The sequence below is a fragment of the Lepidochelys olivacea genome, assembly GCF_965140295.1.
Source record: "Lepidochelys olivacea isolate rLepOli2 genome assembly, chromosome: 3".
NCBI classification, from domain to species: Eukaryota; Metazoa; Chordata; order Testudines; family Cheloniidae; genus Lepidochelys; species Lepidochelys olivacea.
Window position 1 is genome coordinate 92,006,918 of NC_140413.1, and position 21,974 is coordinate 92,028,891.

Below are 21,974 nucleotides of genomic sequence, written 5' to 3' on the forward strand. Positions count from 1 at the left end.
AAGAGGCTGGCATCATGGGCAGGGGCTGTGTGCCTGCCTGATTGCATTGCCAACTTTCTGATTGTAGAAAACCAAACACCATTCCTGCCCCTTCCTGAGGCCCTGCCTCTTCTCCAAACCCCTACCCTACTCATTCCGTCCCCACTCCCTCCCTCGCTCACTCTCCCCCCACCCTCGCTCGCTCACTCACTCATTTTCACCGGTCTGGGGTGCGGAAGGGGATGAGGGCTCCAGCTGCGGGTGTGGCCTCTGGGGTGCCGCCAGGGATGAGGGGTCTTGGGTGCAGGAGGGGGCTCTGGGCTGGGAGTGGGGTTGAGGGGTTAGGATTGTAGGAGAGGACTTCAGGCTGGGGCTTGGGAGAGGGTAAGGGCTCTGGCTGGGAGTGCGGGTTCTGGGATGGAACCAGAAATGAGGGGTTTGGGGTGTAGGAGGGTGCTCCGGGCTGGGGTGTGGGAGGGGGTGAGGGCTCCAACTGGGAGTACGGGTTCTGGGACGGGGCCGAGGATGAGGGGTTTGGGGTGTGGGAGGGGGTGCGGGGTCTGGGAGGGAGTCAGGGTGCGGGAGGCGGCTCAGGGCTGGGGCAGGTTTGGGGTGCAGGCTCCAGCTGGGCGGCGCTTAACTCAGGTGGCTCCTGAAAGCGGCTGGCCTGTCCCTGTGGCCCCAGGCTCAGGGGCAGTCAGGCAGCTCTGTGTCCTGCCTGTGCCTGTAGTCCCTGCCTTTGCCTCTCCTACTGTCTGCGGTTCCCAGCCAATGGGCGCTGTGGAGCTGGCATTCAGGGCGGGGGCAAGGACATGCCAGCTGCTTCCGGGAGCCGTGCGGAGCTAGGGCAGGCAGGGAGCCTGCCTTAGCCCCACTGCACTGCTGACTGGGTCAAAAACTGGACGCCTGGCAACCCTACTCTTGGTGGTTTGCAGTTTGGAGGGGCAACACGGCCTCCTGCCACCTAAACTATGCCAGTGTTAAAAAGTGGGCAGGCATACCCCTCCTACTTTTAAAAAGTGGGGGGCCATGCCCCCCTGGTCTCCCCTGCTTCTGGCACCCCTGCTAGCATTGAAGTCACCTGATACAGCTCTGATTAGCCCTGGAGGTACTTTGAACTGCACAGACCAGTTTATCACAGAAACAACTTACACAGACAAAAGCTATGCATTTATAATGTATGTAATCAAAGGACCACAGACCAACAGCCTTCTCAGCCAGCATGTGGCAACCTTGATGGGCCTAATGAGAAAGGTGGAAGAACTCAATGGAATATTTGGTGATATTGGACTTTTGAAAAGAAATCCAGTACCAATAACCTTAAAACCAATAACCATATACTGTACATACACCTCACCGGATTCCTATCTCATAAAGTGGAAACTGAGTTAAAGAGAATGGAATGGATTGGCATAATCAAGAAAATCTCTGAGCCAATAGCATGGTGTGCCCCAATGGTATTAGTTATAAAGCAAAATGGAAAATAGCAATCAGTGTAGATTTTAAAAGACTTAATGAAGGAGTTGTGAGAGAAAAATCTATCCTCCCAACACTGAATGACTTCCTTCTGAAAGTGAAAGGATCTACAGTATTCTCTAAGCTAGATGTCTGGAGAGGATTCTGGCAAATTCCTTTAGCCAAAGAAAGTGTTAAACGGACTACATTTAGGGCACCCTTTGGGGGATTTTGCCTTCATTGTGTTTATTCAAGAAATTTGTACCTCTGTTATCACCAGCTGCCTGACTAGTTGAGGGCGCTAGATGTGTAAAAGCTTTACTTCTCCCTTTGACCAAGGAATTTTGCTGTTTGTAATTATTCCCTTGTAGGTCTAACAGTTCTGCAAATCTCACAGGGCATGAAAGGGTGTGAGAACAAGCATTTCTATATGTGCTATCCCACTGGGAGAATGTCATCTGTCTCAGTGGTTTTCAAACTGCAGGTTGCAACCCAGTACTGGATCGCGGAATGTAAGGCACTGGGTCGCAGCGGCTCTGGTCAGCACTGCTGACCAGGCCATTAAAAGTCCTGTTGGCAGTGCTGCCTGGCTAAGGCAGGCTAGTCCCTACCTATTCTGACAATGCCCTGCACCCTGGAAGCAGCCAGTAGCAGGTCCGTCTCCTAGGTGGGGAGGCCATGGGGCTTCACACACTGCCCCCTGCCCTGAGTATCGGCTCTGCACTCCGGCCAATGGGAGCTGGGGTCGGGGGGTGCCTGCGGGCAAGAGCCGCACGGAGCCGCTTGCGTGCCTCCATCTAGGAGCCAGACCTGCTGCTGGCTGCTTCCGGGACACAGTGCGGTCCACAGTGCCAGGACAGGCAGGGAACCTGCCTTAGCACCGCCGCTGACTGGGAGCCGCCCGAGGTAAGCCCATGCCCCAACCTTGTGCCCCAATCCCCTGCCCCAGTCCTGAACCCCCCCCAAACCCAGAGCCCTTCCTGCACCCCAAACCCCTCATCCCTGACCCCATCCCAGAGCTTGCATCCCCAGCCCTGAGCCCCCACCAAACCCGGAGCCCCATCCTACACACCAAACTCCTCATCCCCAGTCCAAGCCCAGAACCTGCACCCCCAGCCCAGAGCCCCATCCCACACCCCAAACCACTGATCCCCAGCTGCGTTGGGTCGCGGACTTCAAGAATTTTCTTCAACTTGGTCACGAGAAAAAAAGTTTGAAAACCACTGATCTATTTTCAGGGGAATTTTCTAGAAGAGAGGTGTAATTCTGAGGTAAAGATAGACATTGGTGACACCAAAATGCATACAGAACCCCAGTACTCAGCACAAGCCATCACTCTGTCATGGACAGATGCATGCTGCAAGATCCTATTAACAAGTGCCTGGACCAGTGGATACTACGGGTTAAAAAAAAATAAATAAAAAAAGCAGACATCCCCCCACACATCAGAAGGACAATGGACCACAGTAACCACAGACAGAGCAAAATTCTCTTTATATTGATAACACAGGAACACATATCACAACATCATAATACATCACTAAATGCATCAAGGGAGAAGGCATGTAAAGGAGGAACAAAATATAACTACACGGTTAGCTTTTGCTTCGCCCTGTTGCTAACACTGTCCTCAAAAGATTGGAATAAATGGTACATGGGACACAAGATCAGTTAGAATGGTGTGTGGTTTATGAGATGAATTAAGAAAAAAAAATGTCAATTAACCCTGCTTCTTTTGCAGGTACCACTATACTCTGAATATGATTACAAATCACTTGAGTTTTCAAGTTATATCAGGTCAACTGAAACAGTCAACAGATATTATAAACTGTCTTGTAAACAATTAGAGAGGTAAAAGTAGCATCTGACCTGTGGTGTATGTCAAATCCTCAGCTGCTGTAAATTGACATAGCTCCAATAATTTACAAGAAATATTTTGATTTATGCCAGCTGAGGTGCTGTCTGAAAGCTTTGGAAATAATTAATATGGGTGATATTGTTTCCCAGTAATATATTGATAATGACAGGTGGATTGGGGCTGGGGAAAGGTAGTATGGTTTATGACCTTGGGTTTTTCCTAATTTCTTCATCCCAATCAAAATCGAATGTGGCATCATCTAAATCTGTTATTGAGAAGAGAGATTTTCCTGTGACCACATTTTTATTGCTGGCATTTCCCAGTCCAAAACACTTTCTTTTGCTGCTGGTGCTCTCAGCATGGGTCTTCAGAGGTAGTCCCTGGCTTTCCTTGCTGTTGCTGGTAACGTTAAGTGACTGTGGATTTTCCGATTTTGATTCAGGAGGTGACATGAAGGAAAACCTGGCTAGTTTTGCTAATGTGCTGGAACACACCTTTGTGCTCAGGCCACCAGACATTTCCTCTGCTTTCCTGCTCTTCTCAGCAGTTGGTGTTAACACAGCATGGTGTCTAATATCTGCGATTTGTTTGGTCTCTGAGTGTCCAGTTGTAGCTTCTTTGATTTCTCTTTGTAAGGTTTCATTTTGCTGCTGCTCCTTTCTTTTATTATCAAGGGGTCTCTTCTCCAAACTATTGTTTCCTAAACTCGTTAGTTTTTTCTGGTGTTTTGCAGGGGAATAACATTCTTCCTCTGGCTCTTGCCCTTCTGCTACAGCTCTCAAAACCCTGTGAGGCTTAAAAACAGCCTCTGATTGTGAGGGAGGCAATTCTGCATTGCTCATATTTTCAGAAGAATGAACAAATTTTGTCCTCTGTCTGAATGAAAATTTAGCCAGTTTAGCCACTGGAGGTCCTTCAGTCTCAGTGATTTCCGGCTCATGGGAACCTGTTGCCATTGCTTCCTTCATAATTTGGTCTTTATTTCTTTTTCTCATAGAAGTTACCAGCTTCTCAGCTACTACTGGCACATTATTCCTACTCTTTCCTATCGCACAAACATTATTCATATCGCCTGAAGGAACTCCTGGGTCAGCTGCTGACTGGAAAGACAATGGAGAAGAAAGGGTGTCTACTTCGGGGTCTTGTGTACTTGCACAAAAATTGTGAGCTCTCTCTGTGCGCAATCTCTGCCATTTCTTAGAGACCTGTTGTGTCACCATGGAATCAGGCACACTAGCACTTACCGAGGCTGGATCTTTAATATTAGCCTCAGAATAAAGATTTTTATGTCCTTTTGTCCTTTTCTCATCAATATCAGAAACTACATCCTGTCTAAAAGTAACATTGAGGTCCACACTTGCCAGCGACTGTCCCATCCCAGTTTCCCTGCTTTGTCTTGAATCGCTTTTTTCTTTAGAACAGGATTCATCATTCAGTGTTTTCAAAGCCAAATTATCTAGAGGTCTCTTGCGGATTAGGGACTGCTGAACACTTTCTTCAGCATCCATGTTGCCATCTACCATGCTGTCAAACCAGGTCAAGCTGCCATCATCGCTGCTTTCATTGTGTTTACTCAGGTAATTTGTATCTCTGTTTTTACCAGCTGCCTGGCTAGTTGAGCACGCTAGATGTGTGTCAGCTTTACTTCTCCCTTTGACCAAAGAATTTTGCTGTTTGCAGTTATTCCCTTGTTGGTCTGACAGTTCTGTCTGGGACATTTGCTCTGACTGCCCAAAGGTATCATCACTTAAGGATCCAAGAGTAGTATTTTTGCTTGTCACTCCAGGCTGCAGCTGGCATAAATTTTCATTCTGTGATCTGTCGGATGAGGAAGAAAAAATATGTTTACAGGTAAGTAGGTTAATTTTTCATTTTTCTTCCTTTTTCTCCTTAGTTGCTCCTATTATATAAATATATTTATATATTATATAAAAATAAGAGTAGAGAGGCTGCAAATGAATCCAGCAGCATAACAGAATCACTATGTCCCATATAGAACACCGGCCGTAGTGCAGCAATGTCTGATCTCCTTTTGCTCTTGCAGCAGATTCCTGCATTAAAGTAGCAGAATCTGGCTGCCTTATTCATGGTAAGGAGTGCCTTTCTCCATGAGGAGAACTATTTATGGAGTAAGGCATTACTTAGCACAAGTAAGGGTGGCAGAATTTGGTCCATACTTATTAAATACTAGCATTTACAGACATATTTGGTTCACTCTTGCAAATTGCCTGTGTACTTTGTTCAAACAAAAAGTGGATTTTAGTATGAAAATGTATATTATTCCATTTGACAATATAATTTATATTTAGTATTATTTACTTAAGTCCTTTTTTCTGCATGTGCATATTCTCTTTTTGGGTTATTCACAATGTAACACACACAGTTAGAGTTAGGCAAAAAGGTTACTGTTTTAAAGAGTAGATACATAACATACCCTGATCATTACCCTGCATTAAGATATACCAACAAGTTCTAGAAGTTAACCAGAGTTGTGGTTTTTTATTTCCATTTTTTAAAAATGGGTTTACAGAATCACAAATGCCTGTAGTGCTTATGAGTGATGCACCCTGCAGTGACACTTCCTAGAACTATGATCTCATCAGATCTCATGCTAAGCAGGGTCAAACCTTAGAAGAGAGACAGGTAAGGAAAATTTAGATGCTGCATGAAGAAGTGGTTGTTGGTGATTCAGTAAATGATTCACTTCCCTCAGAGTGACTATGGAACCAACATGTTAAGAAGCTCTATAGTGCTCGAGGTGAAGTTTTCTGGATGCTCTGTGAAACCAGGTTCTCACCATTTATGGTGGTTGTTTTCATTTCCATAGCTCTTTTCGAAACAGAAGTGTTCTGGCCAAATATCAGTCTAATGTATTCCGCCTAAACTCACCCATTTTAACTGGAGATACTATTTTTCCTCACTTCATGTCCTAAATCAGTATTTTTATGCACGAATAAACAACAGCCATGTTCCATCTCAGAAGTGACTGCATTTCAGTGGTGGGTAAAATAATTCCTATGTACCACATATGGCTTGTGTATTCTTTGAGACAGAAGATGCTATATAAATGTAAGGCATTTATTAATTATTATGTGGTTTCTCCAAGGTAGAAAGGATCTTAAAAAAAAAAAAAAAAGCAGCAAAAATGATGTGAACTTTTTTTACTTTAAAACTTGCTTTGGTCTCTTGGAGCTAGCTCACTTTCATCTTCATTTCAGTTGCTTTTATTGCTCTGTATGCTTATTTGGAATGTGACTTACGCTGTGTTATAAAACAGAACTGAAAATTTTTCAAGGGAAATTCATATTTTCGCAGCTGCTTTTATTCCTTTAAAAAATATTCTTATCTTTCTTTAATAAAAACAAGTATGTGTTTCTTATGGAGCTTGCTGTCAGTTCAGGAGACAAAAGTTATTTTTCTTTAGATTATTATTGCCTCAGCCTCAATAAATTAAAAGGAGTTTTCTATTATTAAAACAAATAGACTCTCCGAAGATGATACCAATGAGCTAAAAGCTGATGACCATCCAGTGAGAATCAAGAAAAATATATCACCCAAAAAAATAACTTTGATCCAGACTTATCACCTGTTATCACAAAGAAAGGGATCCTAACCAGCCAAACATAAAATAACCTTTTAAAAAAAAAATAAAGCAAAGCTTGCTGTACTTTAACAAACAGGAATCAAAAGGTTAATAAAATTAATCATTCAGCCACAATGAGCAACTTTCTGACCTTACTGGAATTAGATTAAATTTATCTGGATGTATGTTGAGAAATCATTTAAATTGTTATTTAACCCTCCATAAATTCAATAATCCCAGAATGAAAAATGATATTGTAATGATCTCAGTATGCTATTTTAAAAATCCCCTGCTTTTTCAACTCCACTGAAGGTCGCTTTCCTAAGTCAAATTCTATTTTTTGAATCTCTTAGTACAGTTATTGTCAGCAATCCTTTTACTCTATTGGATTCTTTTGTTAATCTTCCTATTATCACCTGTCAAGTCTTTTGAATTCTTCATGCAGAAGATTCTGCAGCTCCAGTCGCTCCAGGATGAGTTCACATTGCATTCGATACTGCTCCGTTGGGTTTTCTGGAAATGAGGTATGCAGTGCATTGATGCCTCCGAGAAGTGCACCTCCCTGTGCCACCAAAAGAATGGAAACATCTTGGTTACTCAGCATCAGATTTTAACACCAAAGACAGTTTTATCTACAACCTGCCATTGGCTATTTTAGCACTTGATGTGGCAAATACTCAGTAACTTTACTGACACAAGTAATTCCATAGAAGTCAACGGGACAACTCACATGGGTAAAGTTATGTACATGCATAAGTGTTTGCAAGGTCAGACTCTTTGTTTATTATTATTATTATTATTAGTTGGATTTACACAAAAAATACAGGAGTGCTGCCCATCCAGCTGCCACATGGCCAGTCCAAATGTTCAACACTTCTGATCAGCATTTAGCTCTTTGTTTGATACACATGTAGGCAGAACAAGAAGCAGAGCACCAGAGGTTCTCAACCACTCAAAGGAGTTAGCAGTGCTCCCAACAACTGGAGAACAGTGATGTGCATGTGAGGGTTGAGGAGCTGGGAAAGGAGACTGAAAATGAGAAGTACAAGGGTCAAATTGAAAGCAAGGGAGAGGAGAAGGAGATGGATAAGGAGAGGAAATCATGGAATGAAAGATGGAGGTAAGAAGGACAGAGAGCAAACTTTGGAGTAAATCAAGGCTGAGAGTAAAATGTGGGATGGAAAGAGGGACAGGCAAGACAACAGGAGGACACAGAGCAAGGGAATGGAATGAATCAAGAAGGAGAGATAAGAGGAGGCAGACAGACTATAGGGAACAGGGGAAAAATAAAGGTGGAATAAAGGGTAAAGACAACGAAATAAAAAGAGGTAAGAACAAGAGAGGCCAACCAGCCAGTCAGCTGCTCAAGAGGACCAGCAGAAATACATGACTACTGAGCTAAACACCATGACCCTTGGTTATGCACTGGGTGGGGTAGGATATTGTAGGAGTTACAAATGCAAGGCTTGATTCGTCTTTGCAAAGCTGAAAGGTGGCAGCCGCCAGCCCCTCTAGAATTATTCAAACACCTGTTTGTTTCCATCACCCTCCCACACTCTAAAAATTGACAGTTGGAGAGAAAATAAGAAAGCTTTTTGAGAGAAACTATGGGTCTCTCACCAAATTCAATGGACAAAAGTGAAGAAAATAAAGGAAATCCCAACAAAACAGGTTGAAAAAGTAAGTAGCAAATGCTGTTGTTAACCAAGGGAAGAAAAAAAGAGGGAAGCAGAGAACAAGATACTAAGGAACTATGAACTACTGTAATTATAAGCAACCCTAATTGTTTCTAGTGATTAGCACACAGAGAAAGATGTTCAGATACTATGGTGTTGTGGGCCATCTAAGTCCTCAGAGTGAGAGATTTCAACCATCTCAGGTACTGAATGAATACAGTTTTTCTTGTTTGTTTTAAAAAAAAATCTTTTAATAAAAATAAATGACCCCCCTTCACGAAAAAGCTGTTACAAGGGAAAATTCGCACGTCACAAGTGGTTGAAAACACATGGCCCCCATAGTGGTCTTGAGATGCGCAGGTATTCGGCATGTTGGGGTAATTATGAAGAGCATACCAGCTAATGTCAAGCCCAATCCTGCAATCCTTCAGGCAAACTACCACGGACGCCCACTAGACAGGTGCTAATTATGCATTTCAGAACCCCCTCAGTCAGTCACCGTGTAGGGCTATGCATAAATAAAAGAGTAATATACAATTATGAAACAAACAACTTTACTTTCTTTCTGCACTCTGAGTGGATGAACATTTGAGTGTAATGTGTGTATTAATTTAAGTCTTATTTCATCAAATTGAAAAAAAAAGGCGGTAATTAAAGATGGTCTTGTGTATATACAAGAGTGTGTGCAGGATTTTTAACAGTACTGATTTAAAACCAGTATCCTGTCAAATTCTAATCTGGTAATTATATCCTGTCTCCCTAACTTCCCACTGCAGTTTTATTTGAAAATGTTATTTTACATCACTTCTTAACTTACCCTTTGTGTAATGTTGCTGCATGATGCTAAAAAGCTAGCCTGTTCCAACCCTCTAGTGGCTGCATTTCAGCAAAGACTACAGTAATCTTTCTACGCTGTATAGGGTCAGAATCTGTAGTTCTTGAAGAAGCAAAATTCCATTTGACGCGATTGTGGGACACATTTTCAAAGGCACAAGTGCCAATTACTCACCTAACTCACATTAAAAAGTCAGTGGCAGGTCATAGATGCCCAACTGCCATTTTTGCCTTTGGATATCTACCTCTCTGAGCTTTGTCTGAGAAAAAGCAGCAGGGTCATGGCCATAGTCTATAAAATGGGATCAGTTCTGGGTCTGGTTCTGTTCAATACCTTCATCAATGATTTAGATCATTACATAGAGAGGACACTTATAAAGTTTGTGGATGATACCAAGCTGGGAGAGGTTGCAAGTGCTTTGGAGGATACGAATAAAATTCAAAATGATCTGGACAAACTGGAGAAATGGTCTGAAGAAAATAGGATGAAATTCAATAAGGATAAATGCAAAGTACTCCATTTAGGAAGGAACAATCAGTTGTACACATACAAAACAGGAAACAAGTGCCTAGGAAGGAGTACACCAGAAAAAGGTCTAAGGGTCATAGTGGATCACAAGCTAAATATGAGTCAACGGTGTAACACTGTTGCAAAAAGAAGCAAACATCATTCTGGGATGTATTAGCAGGAGTATTGTAAGCAAGACATAAAAAGTTATTCTAATCCGTGCTAATTAGGCCTCAACTGGAGTACTGTGTCCTGTTCTGTATGCCACATTTCAGGAAAGATGTGGACAAATTGGAGAAAGTCCAGAGAAGAGCAACAAAAATGATTAAAGGTCCAGCAAACATGACCTATGAGGGAAGGCTGAAAAAACTGGGTTTGTTTAGTCAGGAGAACACTGAGGGGTGACATGATAGCAGTCTTCAATTACATAAAAAGTTGTTACAAGAAGGAAGGAGAAAAATTGTTCTCCTTAACTACTGAGGATAGGACAAGAAGCAATGGGTTTAAATTGTATCAAGGGCAGGTTAGGTTGAACATTAGGAAAAACTTCCTAACTTCCTAAGCATTGGAATAAATTGCCTAGAGAGGTTGTGGAATCTCTGTCATTGGAGATTTTTTAAGAGCAGGTTAGATAAACAGCTGTCAGGGATGGTCTAGAGAACACTTAGTCCTGCCTTTAGTGCAGGGAACTGGACTAGAAGACCTCGGGAGGTCCCTTCCAGTCCTATGATTCCATGTAAATGCTTTGAGGTCTTTCTGCTTGAAAGGTGCTACATAAAATGTATCATTTGCATATATGGTTTCTCATAGTCTTGAGATACCAACCTGTACAAGAAAACGGGAAATGTCCTATTAGATCAGATAGAGCCAGCATCACATACTTCAGATGAAGGTGCTAAAAACCCCTCACGGATAATTTGGGGATAACCTACTCATAGGGGATGTTTCTTCCTAGCTTCTGTTAGTGGATAGATTATGCCCTGAACTCTAAGGATTCATATCCCTTCAAATAGCCTATTAGTATAAGCTCTTGGCCTGAATGATATCTTTTGACAATGAGTTCCAGGGGTTAGTTATGCATTGCGTAAAAAATATTTCCTTTTATTGGTTTTAAGTCTGTTGCCTTTCATTTTAACTGAATGTCCCCTTGATTTTGTATTATGAGAAATGACAAATAGGAATGCCCAGTTACATTCTCTATACCATTCATTATTTTGCAATATTTTACTATGTTCCCTTCTCATTCGTCTCCTATCTGAACTAAACACTGTGAACTATCATGCACTTTTAGTGAAATAAGCAAGAATTTTGCGAAATAGCAAGAAGGTCCACATCATCTCCTCCCTGCTCGAAAATCAATGTTTCTTTGTCGATATGGGTGGTCAGAAGAGTTGATGATGTACTCTGCAGAGTGGATTACCCCACAATTCAGTGCTATCACCCTTGCTGTTTAATATCTACACAAATGACCAAGCAGAATCCCCTCATGTGCAAAGATTAAATGTATGCTGATGCTCTTTGAATTGCCACTCAATTGGAAAGATTTGAGGATACTGAGCACATTTTAACTGGCTCCCTGAGTGGTGCCTGGAAAGTACGATTGCACATGGTTCCTAAATACCAACTCCAGTAAGACACAAGTGTGCACCTTCCACCTGAAATACCACCAGGTCAAGTGAGACTTCCAGATATTGCAGGATGGTACAATCCTTGAGCACTATGAATATCTGGTGTACCTTGGGTCACATTAGACTGAATACTGACATTCAAAGAGCACATAAAGAAGCTGAAAAAGAAAGTGAATTCCTGGCATTGTATACTCCAGAAACTGGCCAACACAAAATGGGGAGCTATTCCAAAAACACTCCGAGCAATCCGTCTCAGTCTGTGTTACTTGACTGCAGAATACTATACATCAGTATGGTCTTGCTTGGGCCATGCACACAAAACTGATATTGAACTCAGTCAATCCTGTAGGATCATCACAGGCACTTTGAAACCAACTCCCATGGTGTCAGCATACTGCCTCACATGAATTGCATGCATATTTGTAAGATGGGATGTCTTCAGTAAAAAGGAGAAACAAAAACAGGTGCATGTGTCAAGACATCCACTGTTCGGACACATTCCACCACACAGGAGACTGAAGTCCAAAAAGAGCTTTGCCCCTGAAAATCCCTTACCCCAAAATACCACCATGGAAGGCTACAGAGTAACAACATGGCAGGAAATGCTGATGCTCTGGGAGAACCTGGTTCCTATAGAACAACTCCCCCAGGGACTGACTTCAAACAAAAACAATGATGTACTCCAAATTGGGGTGGCAAAGATGGTGACAATATGACAAAATGGAATGCTGCAAATATGAATATGGAGAGTCTAGGCAAATACTTGAATCCTGCCGGATGCAGTGCTACCTGTCAATACCTTGTTCTCCCAAAGAACTATTTGATATAAGCGACACCACCACGTCTTGGCTACAATTTTGGAGTGACAAACTATGATGATGACGACTAAATGTTCTGGGCCTGCTTCTCATTTATGCTCAGTCCCTTTACACTGCTCTGGCACCTGTTAATCTTTCTAAAACTTTTTCAAAACTCAAATCTTTTTTTGGTTCTCACATATAATAGCTAATGTCTAACTGAAAAAATACAAGTGGCATTCATCCATCCGTGATAACCCAGTTTCTCAACTCAATTATATTTCAATGTCTGAATATTAAAATGGATTGTTCTCCAAGGAGATGGAGAGTGTTATACATAGTAGTCTCCTTAAATGGATCGAATCATATAGAATGGGATTGTAGTAGTGTCATTTCCTATAAGAAAGCTTACCTGCATCGACGATTCCATCACTGAGACCACTGTTATAGCATCTTCCAAAGTTACAGTGTCCCTAAACATCAATCGAGCATGGGCTAGCAAAAATAAATGAGCATTAAAAAAAGAAGTTATTGAAGTTCAAAAGCATTTGTTTGTATTAGCAACCAGAGGCTAACAAATTCAGGCCTGATTCTGAAAACATTTATGCATGTGTTTAACTTTAAGCATAAAAATAGTCCCATTGACTTCACTGTCATAAGTGTCTGCAGAATTGGGAAAACTTAACTCCCCTAATTAGAAATGAGGTGTGTCTTCTGGATTTGAGATTCAATGACAGTTTGAAGGAATTGGAAGAAAGAAAAGCAAAAGGCTACATTTAAATAACTGTAAGGTGTTCAGAGACCATGATGATAAATGTGGTATAAAATAATATTTATCTATCCAAATATATTGATAGCAACACAAACTAATAAAAAGAAGGAAATTTAAAATTAAAGCTAACCTTTCATTTTGGGTGACAAAAGACATGATTTAAGCAATAGTCTGCACTTTGCATTTCCTTTCTTTTGTTGGTCTGTGTCACAGCCTTAACGTTATTTAAACATGCATTTTCCATATTTTTTTCTCCTGCTTTGCTTCCCATAACCACCATTACCCCAAATAGAATTAATTTTATGAATGGATATAATGCAAATAATTCACCATACTAAGCCATTGTGGTTGGTTGTGTAATTATGCTGTTGGACAGTCATTTTTAAGCAAGAAAATGGTACTTTTTCATAACACTTTGAAAATATAAAGTGCTAGTTAACGCCCCAATATTGCAAATACATAATTATGTAAAAGACTTTATAACATAAATAGCATGAAAGTATCTGCAGGATAAAGGCTTTAAATGATAGGAAGGTTTACAAAACAATCTTTCCCCGTTGGCCTCCGCCCCTTCCCCCCACACACAAAGAAATTCAAATAGGAACAACTGACTAATAAGAGAGACATCTTTGACAAAATAAAACATCACTCTGGGCTGAAATTTGTTATACAAAGTTACTGTATGTTCTTTTAAAATTCATTTTCAAAAACTGTTAAGCCATTTTAAAGGATAAAAGAACACTACCCTAGATATTTAACACTTCCTTTATTTTTTGTTCTTAAAACTCAAAGTTTTGATTTTAAAATGAAATTTTGTAGCACGTTAGTACACAATGTGGACTGCATTCTTGGTATTTAAAATGAAATATTTATTTTTAGTAACGTTATGGGATAATAAGGGCCAAATCCTTACACCTTTCTTATGCCTTCCTCAGGCAATAATCCCTCTGGCTTCAGATTGAGCAGGAGTGGGGTGTGATTGAAATGTGCAAGATTGGACCCAAAATTAAAGAAATAAGCCCTGAGCCAGGCGTTAAGTAAAAACCATGTGATTTATGTAATCCTTTACTTTTTTAGAGTGCTGTGCAAATATTAACTAATTAATTAATCCACATTTCTTGCTTAAAAATCTCTGCCCAGAAATATATTTACACAATTAGCTACAATGGACATATGCAGCTTTATTAGATTTATAAAGGAGCCAGTCATTGTGGGCTCATTGGGCTAACTGACATCATGAGCTGGGTGTTTGCAGTATTGGGTCCTTTGGATGTAATTAATCATTGCTCATTTCCCTCTAAACTTCTTACACTGATTTACATTTTTTTGGGAGGGAATATAATATATTAAAATTCAAACTAGTTTTGTATATCTAAAAACCCCACAAAACCTACAGATTCACTAATGCTAAAACTCCAGGTGGTTCATCCATCCCTAGTTTAGCTGTAAGGTCACTACTTAACCTATGAACTATAATTGCACTTCGAACATGTCCATTTTTTAAAAAAAAAGTTAATTGTTAGGCAGAAAAACAAAAACTGCCACGGGCTCACCTTCTGCTAAGCGTATCAAACTCTCTAATAAGCGAATGGTAGTTCGGGCAGCATTTCTGCAATCACTCTGCCGCTGCATCTGGTAATAACGGACAAGAATCAGGTTGCTCTCATCAGACAATTTTGGCTGTAGATTCTTTATAAGACAAAAGTAGGTCTTCATCTTTTCCATGCTCCAGAGGTTTTCTGATTTGCTTGGGCATCCTGCATAACAAGTGCTCAGTCAGTAACTTCAAAACAATGACAGAGATAAAATGCTTTCCTAAAAATTCCTGTTAAATAGGTGAATGAACGTACAATGAGGTTTTATTACATTTTGGGCAGAAAGGGACTAACATTCTCTTAGCTCATCTATGATTTGGCCAAATTCCAGAGTGGGTTATTACATTCTATCCGTTGGGATTCTCTCCAAGACCTTTTCCACTCAGCTTATCCAGAACACCTTGTCCAGCGTGTCACTCATGTTCTATTTCCTAGCTCCTAACATCTAAACTTCTTTAATTGAATCGATTTGGACATCATAGGGTTCATGTAGGAACCAACTGCTTTGCAGATTGTGTAAGGACTTATTGCTGATGTCCTCACCTTAATGACATTTCAAGCTTATCAGTTCAAGGTGTTCGCACTTACCTAGCCCCAAAACATCGTCTCCAGTCCACAACCTGTCACATCATTGTTTACAATTTAACCTTGCACTCAGATCAAGCTACATGCAAGTTTACACATGCCCAGCATGATTCTATGCCTACACTACCTACCTAATTTCCCCATTGTTTAAACTGCTCATGCTCTGCTGCAAGTTCTTGCCCTGAAGTGTTTTGTAACATTGCTGTGTTTCACCCCAGGCTCCAACATCCAATCCTGCTCCTAGTAAAGTCAACAGCAAAGCTCCCATCAATTTAAATGGGAGCAAGATCAGGCTCACTGTTTATCAGCTTGTTCAGTCTGCAAAACACCCAGGTATCTTTGAGATGAAAAGTACCACATAAATATATGATTATCTCCTCTCGCTGTCTTACATATTTTATAGGGCCAATCATTATGTGCCAGATGTGGCACAGGTGTGCACTGGAGGAGAGACTGCAAGAAGATTTTCCTCATCTTTTTATTTATTTATTATTAGTGTAGCACCTCAGAGCTCCAGGCATGGACCTGGACCTCATTGAGCAAGGATGCTGTACAAACACAGAACACAAAGACAGTCTTTCCCTCAAAGAGCTGACAGTCTTAAGTGTAGGACAAGAGACACAACTAATGGTACAGACACATGGGGAGTACAAGGAATCAAGAGACAATATTGTCTAACTAGACAAGACAGGGTAGAGGAAGAGGGGCAACAAACAAGCCGAGTGAACAATATGAGGGCAGCAAATGTCATGTTAGTTCCACTTTTACTTTGTAGGGTATGTTACTTAGTAGGGGATCAGCTAAATGGAAAGGGAAGGGAAGCGGGTGTGGAGGACACGGTAGAAGGGGCAGGCATGGCGTGAGGCTGATCGAAAGTTGTCACCATCTGACAGGTGTTTAGTAATCTAGGTCAGGGGTTCTCAACCTCTTGCTTTCTGAGGCCCCCTGCAACATGCTATAAAAAAACTCTACGGCCCGCCTGTGCCACAACAACTCTTTTTCTGCATATAAAAGTCAGCACTGGCGTTAGGGGATAGCAAGCAGGGCAATTGCCTGGAGCCCCACGCACCCTGCAAAACTAAGTTGCCCAGGCTTCAGCTTAAGCCCCAGATGGCAGGGCTCAGGGTCCCAGGCTTCAGCCCCACATGACAGGGCTTCGGCTTTCTGCCTTGGGCCCCAGCAAGTCTAACACTGACCCTGCTTGGCGGACCCCCTGAAACCTGCTCGCGGCCCTGCAGGAGGCCCTGGACCCCTGGTTGAGAGCCACTGATCTAGGTGACAGGGATTGGTGGTCTCTGTCCGATTCCTAATGGACAGGCAACCACATCACAACTGGCACCGTGCATGAAATCAAGGATCAAATGAAAATCAACTCAACTACCCTTTCAGTCACTAAACTGGTCACTCCAAAACTGGGCTGTAGAACATTTGGGAAAGGTCAGTGCGGAGGAGAAGCTTTAGATACATTCAAAGAGTCTATTCTTACCTTTGTTTTCCAATATGAAAGAAGAAATTATGCGATCCCAGTCTTCATTTCTCGTATCTAGCAATACTAAGACCAGGTCAAATCTGCTCAACAGCGGACTGCCAAGGGCTATGTTCACAGAGATTGATTCATTAGGGTCATACTGGCCTTTTGGATTTGTTGCTGCCAATATAGTGGTTCTTGTGTTCAGCTTGCACACTAAGCTAAAGACAAAGATGATGTACATCACTATTCCGTGTCATTGGATATAGAAAATAATTTTTGAGTAAAATAAAATAATCATATTTTATGTTTGCATAGCACCATTCATAGAATCATAGAATCGTTGATTTGACCCAATTTGTTCTTGACAAATCCATGCTGACTGTTACTTATCTTATTATCTTCTAGGCGTCTGCAAATTGATTGCTTAATCAGTCTTTTCAGGTGTTGAAGTTAAGCTGACTGGTCTGTAATTCCCTGGGTTGTCCTTATTCCCCTTTTTATAGATTGGTACTGTATTTGCCCTTTTCCAGTTCTCTGGAATCTCACCCATCTTCTATGACTTTTCAAAGATAATCGCTAATAGCTCAGATATTTCAATTCAGGGTTAAAAAAAAGAAATATATATATACTGTTCCTATGGCTAAGCATTTTACATATTTTTTTACAGTGAAAAAGGTATTTTCTCCTTGAATCACGTTGTCTTGGCTCCTGTGTTTTTAGTTGCAGTGGGACACTTTTGTCCCAGTAGTCATAGCACAATCCTTCATTAAGGCAACAGAAGAGTTATTCTAAATTTGGTTTATCACCAACCTATTTCCAGTCAGCTCCAGGCTAGCTGCTACCTCATGTCCAGAACCTGAATGTAGGTTAGCGCCAATAATCTTAGCTTTCTGATTTACAGTACACACCACAAGGAAAGAGCATTGGTTCCCAGCCAGTACAAAGAGAGATTAAATGAACAAAGCAACATTTACTTCTCTGTGTAATATTATAATTATTTAAAAATACCAAAGTAAATACAGTCCTTTGTAAAGCAAGTGACTGAAGCTTTGTGTGCTGAGAGCAAAACTGTGTTCTAAGTTCCCATCTACAAAACAAAATCAGCTATATCAGGGGACCCAGTTAAAACATGGATCTATTTAATAGCATAGACTGAACCAAACCATAGCAAGTCCAAGCCATGAGCATGGTTCAAGTACATGGGGAGTTCCCATCCACACTGCTGGAATAGGTCATCAGGACAAGAGGACTTGTAATGGCACACTTTCAGCCTTGCATATTCGTTGTAGGCAACACCTTCATGAGTGGATACGTGGCACACTGGGGATATTGTGTCCTGCTTTATTCGAATTGCTCATATGAAAAAGGTAAATATGGAGAAAAAGTTGAAAACAGATTCAGTATTAGGTCATTGGATTACGTTAAATACCAATCTGAAGAGTTTCAGAGTAACAGCCGTGTTAGTCTGTATTCGCAAAAAGAAAAGGAGGATTTGTGGCACCTTAGAGACTAACCAATTTATTTGAGCATGAGCTTTCGTGAGCTAAAGCTCAGTTCATCGGATGCATACTGTGGAAACTCCAGAAGACATTGTATACACAGAGACCATGAAACAATACCTCCTCCCACCCCACTCTCCTGCTGGTAATAGCTTATCTAAAGTGATCATCAAGGTGGGCCATTTCCAGCACAAATCCAGGTTTTCTCACCCCCCCCCCCCACCACACAAACTCACTCTCCTGCTGGTAATAGCCCATCCAAAGTGACAACTCTCTTTAAAGTGTGTATGATAATCAAGGTGGGCCATTTCCAGCACAAATCCAGGTTTTCTCACCCCCCCACCCCCCTCCAAAAACCACACACACAAACTCACTCTCCTGCTGGTAATAGCTCATCCAAAGCAACCACTCTCCCTACAATGTGCATGATAATCAAGGTGGGCCATTTCCAGTACAAATACAGGTTTTCTCACCCCCCCACCCCCATACACACACAAACTCACTCTCCTGCTGGTAATAGCTCATCCAAAGTGACCACTCTCCCTACAATGTGCATGATAAGCAGGGTGGGCCATTTCCAGCATAAATCCAAGTTTAACCAGAACATGGGGGGGGGGGGGGGGGAGGGAGAGAAAAAAACAAGGGGAAATAGGCTACCTTGCATAATGACTTAGCCACTCCCAGTCTCTATTTAAGCCGAAATTAATAGTATCCAATTTGCAAATGAATTCCAAATTCAGCAGTTTCTCGCTGGAGTCTGGATTTGAAGTTTTTTTGTTGTAAGATAGAGACCTTCATGTCTGTGATTGCGTGACCAGAGAGATTGAAGTGTTCTCCGACTGGTTTATGAATGTTATAATTCTTGACAGCTGATTTGTGCCCATTTATTCTTTTACGTAGAGATTGTCCAGTTTGACCAATGTACATGGCAGAGGGGCATTGCTGGCACATATCACATTGGTGGATGTGCAGGTGAACGAGCCTCTGATAGTGTGGCTGATGTTATTAGGCCCTTTGATGGTGTCCCCTGAATAGATATGTGGGCACAGTTGGCAACGGGCTTTGTTGCAAGGATAGGTTCCTGGATTAGTGGTTCTGTTGTGTGGTATGTGGTTGTTGGTGAGTATTTGCTTCAGGTTGGGGGGCTGTCTATAGGCAAGGACTGGCCTGTCTCCCAAGATTTGTGAGAGTGTTGGGTCATCCTTCAGGATAGGTTGTAGATCCTTAATAATGCGTTGGAGGGGTTTTAGTTGGGGGCTGAAGGTGATGGCTAGTGGCGTTCTGTTATTTTCTTTGTTAGGCCTGTCCTGTAGTAGGTGACTTCTGGGAACTCTTCTGGCTCTATCAATCTGTTTCTTCACTTCCGCAGGTGGGTATTGTAGTTGTAAGAATGCTTGATAGAGATCTTGTAGGTGTTTGTCTCTGTCTGAGGGGTTGGAGCAAATGCGGTTGTATCGCAGAGCTTGGCTGTAGACGATGGATCGTGTGGTGTGGTCAGGGTGAAAGCTGGAGGCATGTAGGTAGGAATAGCGGTCAGTAGGTTTCCGGTATAGGGTGGTGTTTATGTGACCATTGTTTATTAGCACTGCAGTGTCCAGGAAGTGGATCTCTTGTGTGGACTGGACCAGGCTGAGGTTGATGGTGGGATGGAGTGTAATTGTTTAGATTGATTGGTCACCCCTCTCCCCAAAAAGCAACAGTGGTGAGCCAGGTTTCCCCTCCGCTCCAGCCCTCCCACAGTTTGGAGCAGAGGGCTGCAGGAGAGGGAGCCCCAGCACACCTTAACTATTAGACGCTGGTGACTTCTACTGGCTTGCTCAAAAAGGAGCAGCCATTGTACCTGGTTGGAGTCGCTCATATTGAATTAAATATGGAAATGAGCCACTCTGTACCCTTGGTTTATGTATTTTGAAAGTTAATTTCACTCTATTCTACTCCGCTCCTAAGTTTTAATGTTCATTATGCTACAGATTTTTGCACTGACAACAAACACACAGCTACCTGTGAGAAGTTGTTAGAGGGGACTCTGGAGGTTTTGGCAGCTTGGCAGAAGACCCCAGAAGGCATGGAACACAGTTTGGGATTGTGAGATAAGGGTAGTTAGCTATATGTTTGTGCAGTGAAGTGGTTAACAGTGTTGAAATTTAAGTTCATTGAGTTTCAGAGGGCTAGTTTAAGCGAATGGGGCTGTCTGTTCTTGATTTACAGGTGTTTTTTGGGGGTGGTGTGGGGGGGAGCTTAGAACAATCTCTACCCACTAACCCCCCTTTTTGTCCTGTGACTACAGTGGTGTTAATAGCCACTTTACCTTGAATGGTCCCTTAGAACAAGTGCTAATTACCTATGCTAAACTATCTGTTTAATCTTGTATTTAGCTGTGACGCTCTCAGGACCTTTCCCAGAACTGCTCTGTGTAGCTCAAAAGCTTGTCTCTCCCACCAACAGAAGTTGGTCCAATCAGGGCTGGCTCTACCGTTTTTGCCGCCCCAAGCAGTGAAAAAACCTGCCGCTGCGGATGGCAAAAGGGAGAAGCTGCTGCCGATTTACCGCCACGGCCAGTGGGACGGAGAAGCCGCCGCCGCATTGCCGCGGCGGCGGAAACACTGCCGCCTCTTTCTAACTGCCGCCCCAAGCACCTGCTTGGAACGCTGGTGCCTGGAGCCGGCCTTGGGTCCAATAGAAGATGCTATCTCACCCATCTTATCTCACAGATATTTTTCAGTCTGTTTCCAGGCTTAGACAGAAATTAATCATTTTATACTTGATTCACATTTGGAAGGCAACAGTCTGGGCTAGAAACCTAAGGATCTATTCTCTGCTATGTTTGTTATGTTCGCTGTGGGCAGTTGTGTCTGTGTAAGGTTAATGTAAAGTGGGACTTGCCCCTAGTGAACTGTGTCTGCACAACACTTCTGAGATGATTTTCCCCGTATGCACAGTAGGCAGTTCCAGTTATGCTGAAAAGAACTGTGAGCTGAGCTGTAAACTCCAACATGGGCAAAGGTTAAACCAAAAGGGAGGTGGTTAGCAGAAATCCACAATCAGGACCAAGGGCAATATTGTTAGGGATTCAGTAACTCAGAGTAAGTTAGTGCACCAGATGGTGAAGTAGGTTTGTTGGCTTGCTTTTGTAAGTTGAATGAGATCAGTGGCTTACTTGGCAAATTTCTTGTAGCCCTTGTGAAAGAAGCAAGTCTTGAGGAGGGATTTAAATGAGGAAAGGCCATTCAGCGTACGGCAATGTGGGAAAAAACCCTGGGATGGTTGTGGAAGGAACGGATGAATGGGGTCTCAAAGCTGTTGTCGTTGGCTGAGGATGTGGGGTGCAGGAAAAACTAAAAAGAGACAGGGGCAAATAAGGAGGGAAGGACAGAGCATAAAGTACCTTGTGTGTGTGGCGGGGGGAAGAGCAAATAGCTTGAATTTGATGTGTGTGGAAAAGGAAGAGTCAGTGGAGATACTCAAAATAGGGAGTCAGTTTGAAAGGCCAAGAAGATGTGGATATCAGGATACCAAAGAGGAGGAGATTACAGCAATCAGCACAGGAGAAGATTTGGGCCTGGACAAGAGTTGTGTGTGACTGGACAGGAAGAAAAAGTTTGATTTCAGATATAGGTTATGCAGGAAAAAACCAGCAAGATACTGGACACAGTCTAGATGTAAAGGGAAAGGGAGGAATTGAAGACTCCCAGGTTCCAAGCATCAGTGACAGGGGGAATGGTGGTACATTCTTT

At 42.2% G+C, this 21,974-nt stretch overlaps 1 protein-coding gene across 1 annotated transcript in view; it reads right to left on the reverse strand.

Moving 5' to 3' along the window:
* Positions 1–2,909: 2,909 nt before the first annotated feature.
* MCM9 (minichromosome maintenance 9 homologous recombination repair factor) overlaps positions 2,910–21,974 on the reverse strand; it is a 74,445-nt gene continuing 55,380 nt past the window's right edge. Inside the window, exons 9-13 of the mRNA XM_084622126.1 lie at positions 16,757–16,959; positions 14,644–14,847; positions 12,731–12,813; positions 7,292–7,437; positions 2,910–5,110 (exon numbers count right to left, since the gene is read on the reverse strand). Coding sequence (XP_084478252.1) covers positions 3,493–5,110; positions 7,292–7,437; positions 12,731–12,813; positions 14,644–14,847; positions 16,757–16,959 — 2,254 coding nt within the window. The 3' untranslated portion in view covers positions 2,910–3,492. The remainder of the gene's footprint in view (positions 5,111–7,291; positions 7,438–12,730; positions 12,814–14,643; positions 14,848–16,756; positions 16,960–21,974) is intronic.